Source organism: Cygnus olor, chromosome 2, assembly GCF_009769625.2.
Source record: "Cygnus olor isolate bCygOlo1 chromosome 2, bCygOlo1.pri.v2, whole genome shotgun sequence".
Lineage (NCBI taxonomy): Eukaryota > Metazoa > Chordata > Aves > Anseriformes > Anatidae > Cygnus > Cygnus olor.
The window spans coordinates 6,155,626-6,168,308 of NC_049170.1; the positions used below are offsets into that span (position 1 = coordinate 6,155,626).

The window sequence follows — 12,683 nt, forward strand, 5'->3', positions numbered from 1 at the left end:
TGCCTTCACTCCCATGACTTACATTATTCACTTGGTTTATAATGTGCACTATTATAACTAATTGTGTGTTCATGGCTCAGAATGAGTCTAAGAGTTCTGCATCTTCTTCATGGAACAAATATGTTGAGTAAGTATCTGAGGGTATGTATGCATTTTAACTCTGTACCTCTAATTAATTACTTAGCCTATCTTGCAGCCTTCACACACAGTAGTTTATGAGTTTAATAACCATTATTTTTTTGCTTTGACGGAGTATTTTTGTCTCTAAACTCAATAACTACAATAATTGTGGAGTTACAAGAGGTCATGAGTGTACATTACGTTCCACTGAAGTCCTGTCTGTCCTACCGCTCCAGTTCATTATCCTACTTTCTGAAGTTAGTAATTATTTGCTTTTTATCCAGGCACGTTTCTTATTGTTGCCAACACTGATAAAGAACATCAAGAGCTGCTGTATTTTAAAATTATATTTAATAATATTGAAATGTTGAGTATTTGCTCTAATAAAATATTCTGTTGGAAACTCCTGGCTTGTGGGACACTGTTAAAAAATAAAGCTCTTATCTTCAGCACTGCCAACCCTTGCAACAAATTGTTGCAACAAATTGTTGCAACAACACAACAAATGCATGCCTTTGGAGTCACACTTAAGCTGGGTAATCCTATTATTTTATTTTATTTTATTTTATTTTATTTATTTTATTTATTTATTTATTTATTTTCAAGTTCTCGGTTTGGCATTAGTATGTTAGAATATGAACTCTGATACCTCTAACACATAATAGAAAGGAAAAGATTCCAAAATACTTGGTTTAAAAACGGTCATTAAATTGTTTCTGACTGTTTCATGATTCATGATACTGAAACATCAGTATCATGCTGTTTCATGATATCATTGGGAGTGGCAAACCCTTATGCAAGCAGGAATGAGAATCTGCAAGATGTAAGGTATTTATATACGTATCTCCATAAGACACTGGGATACTTCCCTACTTTTGAGAGCGCTAAAGGTTAGATAAGAGTTATATCTGCTGTTGGCATCAGAAGTACTGTTCAAATGCATTTTAATAATAATTTTAGAATACTTCTTTCCAAATGAAGAGGGAAGCACTACATACATATAATTTATTAGTGCATTTGCTGGCTACCAAGTGAACGCCTTTTGAATTCTGTAGGGAGATCGCTATCTTGTTGAAATGATAAGTGCACTCAATAAGTTCAGAAGAGCTTTTACTGATAATTTTCCATTAATAAGAATAATTGCCATCTTAAATCGAAAATCGTGTACTGTTGTATTTTTCAAGTGTTTTAAACATTCTGCACAGAAATGGATGCAGTGTGCCCAAAGTAAATAATACACAGAATATCATACATTTACTTGTCCACCTGAAACCAGAGGAAGATGTGAGTTTTAATGCTTATTTTAGCAATTAGCTAGAACTTCTGTATTTCTCAAATTCTGGAGACTCACATAAAAGAGTTTGAAAAAATTGCTGAATGCCAAAAAACGTCACAGGCATTCATGTTAATAGCCATGTCAACTACTGTTTCAAACTACATACAAGTCAGATAGTGACAGAAGACACTGAAATCAATAGGATTCTTTCCATCACTTCTCTGCAGTGTTGGCTTGGTTCACTGGTCTAGGCAGTAAATGGTCTTACTGTGTCTTTTACCCTTTTCCATTAATTCCTAACGTTGCTGTTTTACTTTGGCACTTTTCTCCCCTCCTTAGATTTACTTTCACTGGCATTTACACTTTTGAATCATTGATAAAAATATTGGCAAGAGGATTCTGCCTAAATGAATTCACTTTCCTTCGAGATCCCTGGAACTGGTTGGATTTCAGTGTGATTGTTATGGCGTAAGTGAGAACAAATAAGATACGGATTACTTGAACACGTTCTCTGTATTTGAAGTTTTTGTTGCTCTGTATCTGAAATTGTCTAAGATGTTGACTCTTGTACTTGTTTTATCACTCTTTGTATAATAACAATGCATTAGTCACTCAAGAAGGGAATGGAGCTGTGCAGAGCAAGATACAGTTAACTGTTCAATCCCATCTCATACCACTCTGCAGTCCTTTTACATGAATTTACATACATTTTACATGCATTTTTGTGTGAATTTACATGTCCTTTTACATGCATTTGTAATAGCTGGGATGTCCAATATGAATTCATACTGTGAATGAAAGTGTGAATTTGAAAATAGAGTGATTTGTATTGACACCAGGACAGTGGATTAAATTTGATCTCTTTCCCTTTAAATTCATGGTCTGAGCAATTGGTTTGCAGCTTTCATACTGGTTAGAGGCTGCTACAGATGGAAGAGAGAATCAAACCAGTTCTGGCTGTTTCAGCCTGAAATTAATAATTTTGAGTGTTATCTTTCTTTATATTTTGAGTACATAATATTTTAAGGTGCTGGCACAAAATCAACTGTGCACAAACCAAGAGCTACTTTATAAAGCAATTCTAATAATCTAGAAATGGCTTTCTATTGTATGAATCTTCAAACAAATACTTGGTAAGTAGTTTCTTAATGCTCAAAAATAAACTCAGGAGGATTAAGAATTAATAATGAACACTGTAAAATAAGTGTCCTGCTTACTCCATTTTGAGTGTCCTGATTTCACAGGTATGTGGGAGCATTCAGTAGCCTGGGGAGTGTATCAGTCCTTCGGACTTTCAGGGTTCTGAGAGCCTTAAAAACCATTTCAGTAGTCCCAGGTAAAAAAATCTATTTGCTGAATATTTTCTGTTACTTACAACCAGTTCTTTACTCCAATCAAAATATTGGCTTATTCTGATCTATCTATCTTTCTTTCTTTCTTTCTTTCTTTCTTTCTTTCTTTCTTTCTTTCTTTCTTTTTCTTTCTTTCTCTCTCTCTCTCTCTCTCTCTCTTTCTCTCTGTCTTTTTCTTTCTCCTGCTGTATCTTTCACTGATTGCAGATGCAGCTGAATTTGTGGACACAAATACTATCTCAGTCCAGCTGGACTAAACAGAATAAATCAATCATTAGAAAGAATCTTGTGTTCAATTTAATTTTATTATATTAAAATTATTTCAATAACGCTTTATTATGTCAGTTTTACTGTTTTTTTGTTCTTCTAGTTAGTCTATGTATTATGGTTCAACAGAAACACCTCTGGTGACTGAACAGAATTATCTTACATCATCTTTGGGACAATATTTTTTCCCCAACTTTTCCGTCAGTTATAAAGTCAGTGGTTGCTTTCTCATGACTAAACACAGACTTAGAACCACTGGGTTGCCCCTGTGTTCTCTTTCTGGTATTTTTGATCATATTCATTATTGTTTCTAGATTCTTCATTGATTCTCAGTTGTTTCATGTGAACTATGTGTATCAATTTCTGGATAAAAAATAACTAGGCTATCCCTGGTCCCTTGTCCTTGTCAGGGAGTGAAGGAACATCTGGAAATTGTAGGGTCAGTCAAATGAAGAGAAAATATTGTTCTAATATTCAGTACTCTAAGTTTTTCATCCTGCTTTTCCATTGTACACTGTCTCCCTAGGACTCAAGATCATTGTAGGGGCACTTATCCAGTCTGTTAAGAAACTTGCCAATGTGATGATCCTGACCGTTTTCTGCCTGAGTGTCTTTGCCCTCATAGGCCTCCAGCTTTTCAAGGGCAATCTGAGACAGAAGTGTATCAGGAATTATACAGATCCCAGTATCAAAGAGTATTTACAGAACAAAACATGGGAATCCTATGAAATGTTTGCTAATTATACAGGTAATTTTTCTCCTTAATTCTTGTTTTATATGGCACTCTAGACACCTATGCATGCGTGTGTAACCACTGCTGTATATGAGGTTGAATATTTGGATGAGCAACTACCTGATAATGCTCTTCAGACTGCCAGAGCATCAGAATGATATGACAATAACTGAAATATGTATTAGCTCATTCTCTGATGAAACTCCCTGAAGTTCAGCTTCTGCGTTATGCTGAAGAGTTCTAGCATCTTCATTCTGCTGCCTAGTTAAGCAGTCTTCAGCTTTGAACTGAGGAATTTGTTTAAAAGTAAAAATCTTTCTTCACAGCATGTGTATCTTATATGTGACAATTATTTATTTCATCTGTAAGATATATATAATAGACATCTTTCACCTATATTTTGACTGAAGCTGGTGGTGGAAGCGTAGAGCAGAGATCTGAAAAGGCACCAAAACTTTCTCAGAGGAACAGCAACTGGAAGGTGCTATTCAGAAATGAAAAGCCCTGTGGTGAAGGAAAAGCCTCAATGTACATGAAGAAAACAAATGTAAAATAGACAGTGTATACACCAGAAATATGAAGAAAGCTTCATCACCACTGAATTCAGAACAGCAACAAAAACATACTCGTAGAGGAAATGTTGAAATACATAAAAAAGCCCTACCGTATTGCTGTTTGTATGTACTTGGTGTGTAAGATCTGTTCAGACAAGATTTCTTAATAGCCTCATAGTCCAGGGGGAGAAAGTCTTTATATAAATACTTTTGAGGATAGTTTTTGCAGGAACCTCTTGTACCTACCAAGAAAAAAGTACATAAGAACAAAGTATTTTCCATACACAGAATGTTAGAAAAGGTCATAACTGAAAGCAAACTTCAAAAGAAAGTCAAAGACTAGAGTACTACAGAAAAGAAACGGTGGATGTGACAAAATTTAGCTAGAAATAAAAATTTTCTGTGCTAAAGAAACAAGAAAAATATCTCTTTTTTCCTGTTATTGATTAAATGCAGAACATTGCAGCAATATAAAGGCAATGGCCTGGAGATAGTAGGGCTCAAGAAATTCAAGATGTGTTGCTTCTCAAGCTTTGTCGTGTTCCCTTCCCAACCATCTTGCATGCAATGATGGCAAAAGGAATAGGAGGTGCCAGACAAGTTTAGTGGAATCTGGCTGTCTTTCCTACAGGACTTATGACTTACAGCCCTATAAGGCCAATTTTCAATTATAGTGATTTTTTGGGTGTGTTTTCCACAGGCTGTTTTGGTGCTGACTTAGTGTGAAGTTCCCATCTCCAACATGGACCCTACGTGTTGCTACAGTTTTCTGAAGCTCAGTCCTGGAATCTTATATTTTGTTAGTTGGCAGGAGCAGAGATGAACAAAATTTGGGTGGAAAGTAGCCCAGATAGTGACTCATTTCTTTATGGTATATTTACATGGTACAGCACAGCAGATATTAAAGATTCCTGTGCTGGCTCTGAATCACACTGACTTATCTGATGAGCACAGCTGAGATTTGAGAAGCACCAGGAAGAGATGAGATGTGCCTTGCATCTGGGATATGAAACCCACCTCTTAATGGTGCTAATTAGCTATTAGCATTGAAGCTATTACTTTCAGTCTGCTGCTAGCTCAGGCATCAGAGTAACTCATGCTAAGAGGGGAAGAGGTCAAAAAGAGCATGGCTTCAGCATCCTAATGGACAAATCTGTGTTTATCAGCTGAGCAGGGTTAGGACCTGTTTTCCAGCTATGCAGAGTAATTACACGTCATGGTTTATATCTGTATAGCCAAATACTCTTTCTTTTTGTTAAAACCAGTGATTTGTTTTTATTGCTTGTTGGAAATGGTCTATGGTACCCCCAAAAGTGTCCAAACTCTGTCCTGGAGAGGGCTAATTGTCATTTGCCAGAACTGTGGCAGAGAGTGTGCTAACAACAACCAAACCTGGGGCTGTGCTTGAACCTGCGCCCTTCTATTCTTGATATGCTTTTGGCAGATAGGCCCAAAGTGATATTGCAAAAACTTTTAATTTTAAGGGCTTCCTTCAGTCTGAAATTTGTACATACGCAGAAGTATGTGTATAAATGAGGACAGGACATCTTGCAACATGGTGTAGTTGCTGTGCGTTTGGAAACCTCTATTCTTTAGTGCTCTTTTCATATTTACTACACAGCAATTTGTATGTGTGTGCATGTACACTTACAGCTCACTGGTACCATCACCACTCCAAGGATAGAAGATACAGACTAGAAAGTGCTTTGGTTTTACCTTTCTTTTCCTTTTTTTTAATAGAACATTTTGCTCAGAAGCCAGACTCCTCGGACATCTTGCTATGTGGTCCCGGCGCTGGGTAAGTGCACTTCAGAATATTTCTTCTTCGGAAGTTTTCTGTCTGAACAGTTCTCTGCTTGCTCAGTCATAAGAGATGAAAACAAAGGAATGATTCCTGACTTTCCTTGACTGCAGAAACAGGAACACAAACAATAAAATACGGTGGATCATCAGATAATTTAATACATGTAAAGAACGAAGCATGAACCTGCATTTGTCTTATTCAAGTCTAAATTCCTTCAAGCCCTTCTAGAAGGGCTATCTTTCTCTTCCCCACAGATGTATGAGAGTTGAGAACATGAAGGGCCTCACCTACAGGACAGGACAGACATGATTCTCTTTGTGAAGGCTTGGGATTGTTAAACTGGGAAACAAAACATGGATTTGGAGAGCAGATTTGGGCACGGAGGGAGACGTGGTTGCTTTGTGGTGAGGGGCAGGAGATGGGAATGGTGATGAGGGAGTTGACTTTGGTTGGGGGTCTTCTCTAGCCTGTCTTTCTTTGTTGCTGGATTGTGGATGCTGCTTTTTCCCATCCCACTTCCCAGCCAAATACTGCCTAGTATAGAAAATTAGCTTGCAGTAAAATAAAATACAAAGCTGAATAATAATCCCAACTCTCACATAAACTGAAGTTTTTCTCCAGAATCTGCCACATTGAATGAGCTGCAGTTATTATTACCTCTAGGACCTGTCCTCCAGAATACACATGCTTGAAAATTGGGCCCAATCCTGATTACGGTTTCACCAGTTTTGATACCTTTGGCTGGGCTTTTCTTTCCTTATTCCGCCTGATGACCCAGGACTACTGGGAGCGTCTGTATCAGCAGGTACCAGCTTTGTGTATTGTTCAGAATGGGTTGTCCAGGTAGCGCAATATCCGAAGCAGAAAATGGTTAGGGAGGACAAGAAATCTCAAATAAAAGAAGTAGCTGCGAATCATTAAGCCTGCATACTCTCTTCTCCCTTCCAGCAAGCCGTGGTCCGTAATTGACTCATTGAAAAGGGATGCTGAAGTGCTTCCCAGCAATATCCCTATTAACCTGTTGTATTAGGGACTTCAGAAAAAACACTAAAAGTTTTCATACTGTCCTTCAAAAATGCAACGGTGCCTCCTCAGTCATCCTCATGGGTTTACAAGTGATGGCATGGAAAGAGGGAGAAAAAGATGTGGAGAAAAGGGGCCAAGGAAGATATATTTAAGCTTCCTAAAGCATTGTGTCTAGAAAGCTGCGTGCTTCTGAAAAATTTAAAGACACATTGAAAGCCTATTTGATATTCAATACAGTATTTTTTATCTCTGGGGTGTTGTGCTTACAGACCCTCAGAGCTTCTGGGAAGGTGTATATACTCTTCTTCATGCTGGTCATCTTTCTGGGCTCATTTTATCTAGTCAACTTGATTCTGGCCGTAGTAACAATGGCATACGAAGACCAGAACAAGGCCACTATTGCTGAAACAGAGGCAAAGGAAAGGAAATTTCGGGAAGCAATGGAATTATTGCAGAAAGAGCAGGAGGTATGTGAATTATTGCAAAAGTAAGTCTCAACACTGTTATTAATCACATAAAGTGCATATCTCCTTGTATACAGCCACACAGTATACAGATATACAGTCACTTGTGGGAACAGGAGCATATGTTAAGTTATTGAATGCACTGATTTGTAGAGATACAGGAGCACTTCCTTGTTCAGCTGAGTATTTTTCCCATATTGTTCCAACCATGATTTTTTGTTGTGGATAATGATCTTCAAAGTCTGGTGTAAGAAAAGTAATATTTTAAAACTGGAAAATGTAAAATTCCATCAGCTAGTAGCTTCCAAAATAACATATAGATGCCTTTTTCTTTCTGTTCTATTTAACTGTTGTGGATTGCTGAGCACAGAAATATACAGTAATTCTTTACATCAACTGCATTAACATCTGAAACAAAGCCTATTGTAGTTGAGTGAAAAAATCATTTGTAACTTAAATAGTCTAGAATTTTCTGGAACAAAATATTGCCCTAAATTCAGTATGAGAAGGCAAGCTAACCACAGTGTGAATACAGTCTTAAGGATGTGCAAAAGCAAGACTCAATTTTAATACTGCTTGAGCATTTGTTTGGGAAAAAAAGTTATATTGTATAGCTTTATTTTAAAACTGAGTATTTTTATTGTAAGCAATTCTGCCATATGGAGGAATAGCAGCTATAATATGATTATTTTGCCCCTGGCAAGCCCAGTACATGTGGTCATGTAACATACTGCAAATAGTAAATTGTTCAGTGCTCCATATGGTGCAGAAATTCTCTCCTCTTTCTTTTACTGTTATCACATATTGGAAGATTTTTACTGACTTTTGTGAAATACAGATTGTTAAGATGAGATATTATGGAGCACAGAAGTATTTTCTTGCTGCTTGTATTCTATGTATCTAGCAAAAATGCCATCTATGTTTTTGTTTTAATTTTAGTCATTGGCTGCTAAAGGGATTGATATCCTGTCAATTAGCTCCTTCGAAGCCTCTCCTTTGTCTACCAAAGAAATCAAAGAAAGAAGCAATAGGAAAAAGAGAAATAAGTCCTTGGGGATAGAAGATTATGAAGAACAACAATTTCCCAAGTTACAGCCCACAGACAGTCAACGAAAGTTGGTAATCTATTGTCTGAATCTGGGATCCTTACAGCTTTTCTAATTTTAATACTAAAATAAACTGTTTGAAAGTACAAACCAAATCCTATTACAAATGCTGATCACTCTTTAACTTTTAAAATAAACAACCTTATGGACTATGGAGGTATCATATGTAAAATTTAATTTAAATAGGAAATACCATAAGCAAAGGATAAAAGGAAATTACAATAAGAGTTAAAATACATTTTCTATAGCTTCAAAAAAATAGAAAATGTGAACAAAGATCAGAATTTAACTTTCATGCCATCTTTGTCTGTTAAAAAATTTTTTAAAAAAATAGCTACTACAGCTGGCAAGATTTTATCATCTGCCTTTTAAAACCTAAACAAAATCCTTCCTGAATAATCTAAATTAAATAAGAGTTTTGGACTTGCTATGGTTGATAGAAAATGTTATGAAACTCTAAACTTTTATCGCTTCCCCAAACCTTCTCTACGATATTATGCCATTCTCTCTTTATTTCTCTCTTTGTGCTCTCAGGCTCTCCTTGGCTTGGTGTACGGCCCCAACGCAAATCAGGTGAAACGCAGGCTGAGCCACGGGAGTGTATTCAATTTCCAAATACCTGCCTTAGAAGTCGACTCCAAAGTGGATTTTGGTGACGAGGAGACTCGCAGTGCAGGGGAGAACGAAATCCAGGGGAGGTCACTGTCGGTGCCGCAGGTGGGAAGACGCTGCAGCGTGCAGAGCCAAGCAAGCCATGGCTCCCATCCTGCTACCCCCAGCTGCGGGCAGGGAGGCAAGTGGACCAACACCGATGACTGCAATGGCATGATTTCGGTGATGGGAGGAGGGAATGGCAAGGTGCACGGTCTAGATCCAGCATCTACTGAAGGGGTTCCACTTCCGCCAGTAATGGAAGACCCAGGGAAGGGTGATCTGGTAAGAAAAAGTTGTTAAGTATGTACTTCATATTATGGTTTCTCCATCAGTGGTAGGATTTTTAGGTATGTTTCTAATGCTGGCATTGTAACAAACAGGGAGAGCTTTTTTATTCTATGTCCCACCCAGGGTGATTGTTTTGAGCAATACCTCTTTCTCCTACACAGCAACTCTAGCATCATACAGAAGCTTTGCCTGTAAGTTTACCAAGTGGGTAGAGATGTTTTTCTACCACTTTACCCCTCATCCCTCTCCTTTTCCATTAGTCCCTGGAATATATTCTGGGCCTGTTTGCCCTCCTACACCTATTTCCAAGATTTGTGTTTGCCTTGTTGCTATTACATGCTTGGGGGATCCATTTACTGCAGCATTATTACAGAAGTGTAGGACCTTCGTTCTGAACACCTATTACATCTTGTAGAATGGTGCATTTATCTGGCTGCTTGTCATCATTCCTATTAACTTTCATAGTTACCCATCATTGCATCCTACTTCATTTTATTCCTGTGGTATCTCCCTAATCATGTTTACTTCTTTAAGCAGCCAGCTGTAAATGATGAGAGCAGCATGATGCATTTGCATCCTCATCTGTCAGTGGAGTACTTTAATGAGGCATTTCAGAGACAAAGGGCAGCAAGTGCAGTCAGCATAATTACCAGTGTCTTGGAGGGTAAGTGGCTCCTTGTTATGCTTATTTCAATCATAAGGTAATGCTAGGGAAAAAGACCAAAATGTTAATACGTTTCTTAAACATTAACATAGATTTGTAGCTGTGTAGGAATTTCATCATTAATTTGGATTATTTTTTTTAAGCATTATCACACAGTTTTTATGTACTGGAACGCATCCTTTGCCTATCATAAGATCTCATTTCTTAAGACAGACAGAGGAGGGACTTGGAATGATGGTGGGTGGGTGGAATTTCTCTAGTGGGTGAGGAGCAGGACTGGGACAGTGGCTTCTCCTCCTGACCCTGTGACTACTGTTGTGTCACTGGTAGAGACGTACACATGCAGAATCCCATGTTAGGATTACACAAGCAAAACTAATTGTGGCATTTCCTGGGGTTTGAGTGCTTAACATACCTTTCCATGTGAATTTTTGAGGGTAGTAAGGGTTGTATCACTTACTGTTATTATGCTACTTTATAGTTTCACTGCAGAACTTTCTGGAGGTTAAAAAAAAATAAAATCTAAATTGTCCAGATGTTTTCTGGACCAGGATGAGGAAGAAATTTATGTTTTTGTGTTGGATCTCTATCAACAGTTCTTGGAAAACAAGTGTAGGATTTGGCAGGGGGGTAGCATTTTGGCAGGATGGTCCCTTTTCTTAAATTTCTCTAAATCACTCTTGGGAAAATCTCCGTGGAAACACATCCCATGCAGCCTTGCTTTCAAGTTTAATTCAACAATAATTTGGGCTGTGCTGCAGACATTCAGCTGTGACCTGGGATGGAACCAGGCTTTTCCCCGTAGCTCTAAGTGAAAGTGGATTAAACTGAGAATAGGTATCAGAACAGGGAGCAGAGATTGTCTTTGCTGGGATCTGAACACCGGTTCTGCCAGATCCACACAGGGTAAATGAAGAAGCCATCTGGTCAGGAGGAACCGAAAGCAAAAGCTAGATCTGGAGCGGGGTTGAGTCAGGGTGATCACACTTGAATAAGTAATGTGGGGTGGAATCGGAGACTTGAGCCCAGAGGAGAAGAAATGGCGACTGAACTGGGAGGGGAAATAAGGACATGTACAAAGAAGAAAAGGTTACAAGTCAGATTCAGCTCATAAGACATTTGAAAAATTTTGTCATCCACAGAAACTAATTACTTAAACCTAAATACAAACAGAAAGGGAATGATTAGTGAGGTCCAGTTTGTCAATGAATTTGCACAGAACTTCGATAGGGATAAAAGTGTTTTTGAGCACACATTAATATTCATGTTGAAGGAAGAAAAGCCATGAGGTTTATATTTGACCAAAAGCTTTTAAATGACACTAGCAGAACAGCTTCTATTCCATGTTTTGCTTATAGAAAATTGAGATGTATCAGCTTGCATCAGCTGGAAAATGATAGGCATGAACTTTCCAACAGAAGTGGCCTAAGGTGAAATTTTGGGCACAGTCTTTTGGGTTTGCCTCACCTGAACATCCACCACTGCTGTTCTAAACTCTTTTAAGAGTCAATGGAGACAGAGATGTTGTGTGTGATACAGCCAGTGTCCTAGATGTCTACATAAGGATCAGGTGAAAAGGGCCTTAGCTGCTATATTGCCTATCAAGAGCTCCAAGGATGAGAGGCTGAGATGTGGCCTCTACATCCCAAACATCTGATTTGGGTCAGATGATCCTAGGATGAGTCTGTACCTAAAGCTTGATCCAACAGATTTTAAAGTAACTTCCCTTCAATTAATTTTGAATCCAATTTTCTCTGAATTTTATCTTTGTGTTTTTTTGGTGTAGGTTTTACATGAGTGGTGGAAAGTGCAGGGAAGCTTTGGGGCTGTGTATGGGTTTTCAGGTTCTTTTTTCTTCTCAGGTCTTTTGACTCCTTGAAGTTAGTATTTCACCACCTTCCTCAGCGACGATTTAACTACAATGGGGTTTTCTTTTGTTTTTAGAACTTGAAGAATCCCAACGGAGATGCCCGCCATGCCTGAAAGATTTTGCTTTAAAGTATCTAATTTGGGACTGTTGTCCACTTTGGTTGAGAATCAAGAAAAAAGTAGCTGCTTTCATAAAGGATCCTTTTATTGATCTCACCATCACTCTTTGCATTGTGATGAACACTTTGTTCATGGCACTGGAACACAATAATATGTCAGATAATTTTAAATCAATGCTTAATGTAGGCAACTTGGTAAGCAAATTTTCAACTCTCTGACCTTTTATACCAAGGATTGATTGATGAGTGTTTTCACTTGAGACACAAAAAGTAGCTGTAAAAATGAAAGATTAGGGAACTCTAAATTTCTGATATAGTTGACTCCAAGATTTTATTGATGCCCTTCTAACACACTCCTGAAAAAGCAGAAAACAATCCCCCCATTTT

At 37.9% G+C, this 12,683-nt stretch overlaps 1 protein-coding gene across 1 annotated transcript in view; it reads left to right on the forward strand.

Moving 5' to 3' along the window:
• The window catches only part of LOC121065854 (sodium channel protein type 5 subunit alpha-like), a 36,828-nt gene that overhangs the window by 3,319 nt on the left and 20,826 nt on the right, over positions 1 to 12,683 (forward strand). Inside the window, 11 exon segments of the mRNA XM_040548971.1 lie at positions 23 to 127; positions 1,736 to 1,864; positions 2,641 to 2,732; positions 3,542 to 3,766; positions 6,046 to 6,100; positions 6,770 to 6,911; positions 7,402 to 7,599; positions 8,536 to 8,715; positions 9,237 to 9,638; positions 10,182 to 10,308; positions 12,253 to 12,491. Of these exon segments, the coding sequence (XP_040404905.1) occupies positions 23 to 127; positions 1,736 to 1,864; positions 2,641 to 2,732; positions 3,542 to 3,766; positions 6,046 to 6,100; positions 6,770 to 6,911; positions 7,402 to 7,599; positions 8,536 to 8,715; positions 9,237 to 9,638; positions 10,182 to 10,308; positions 12,253 to 12,491 (1,894 nt within the window).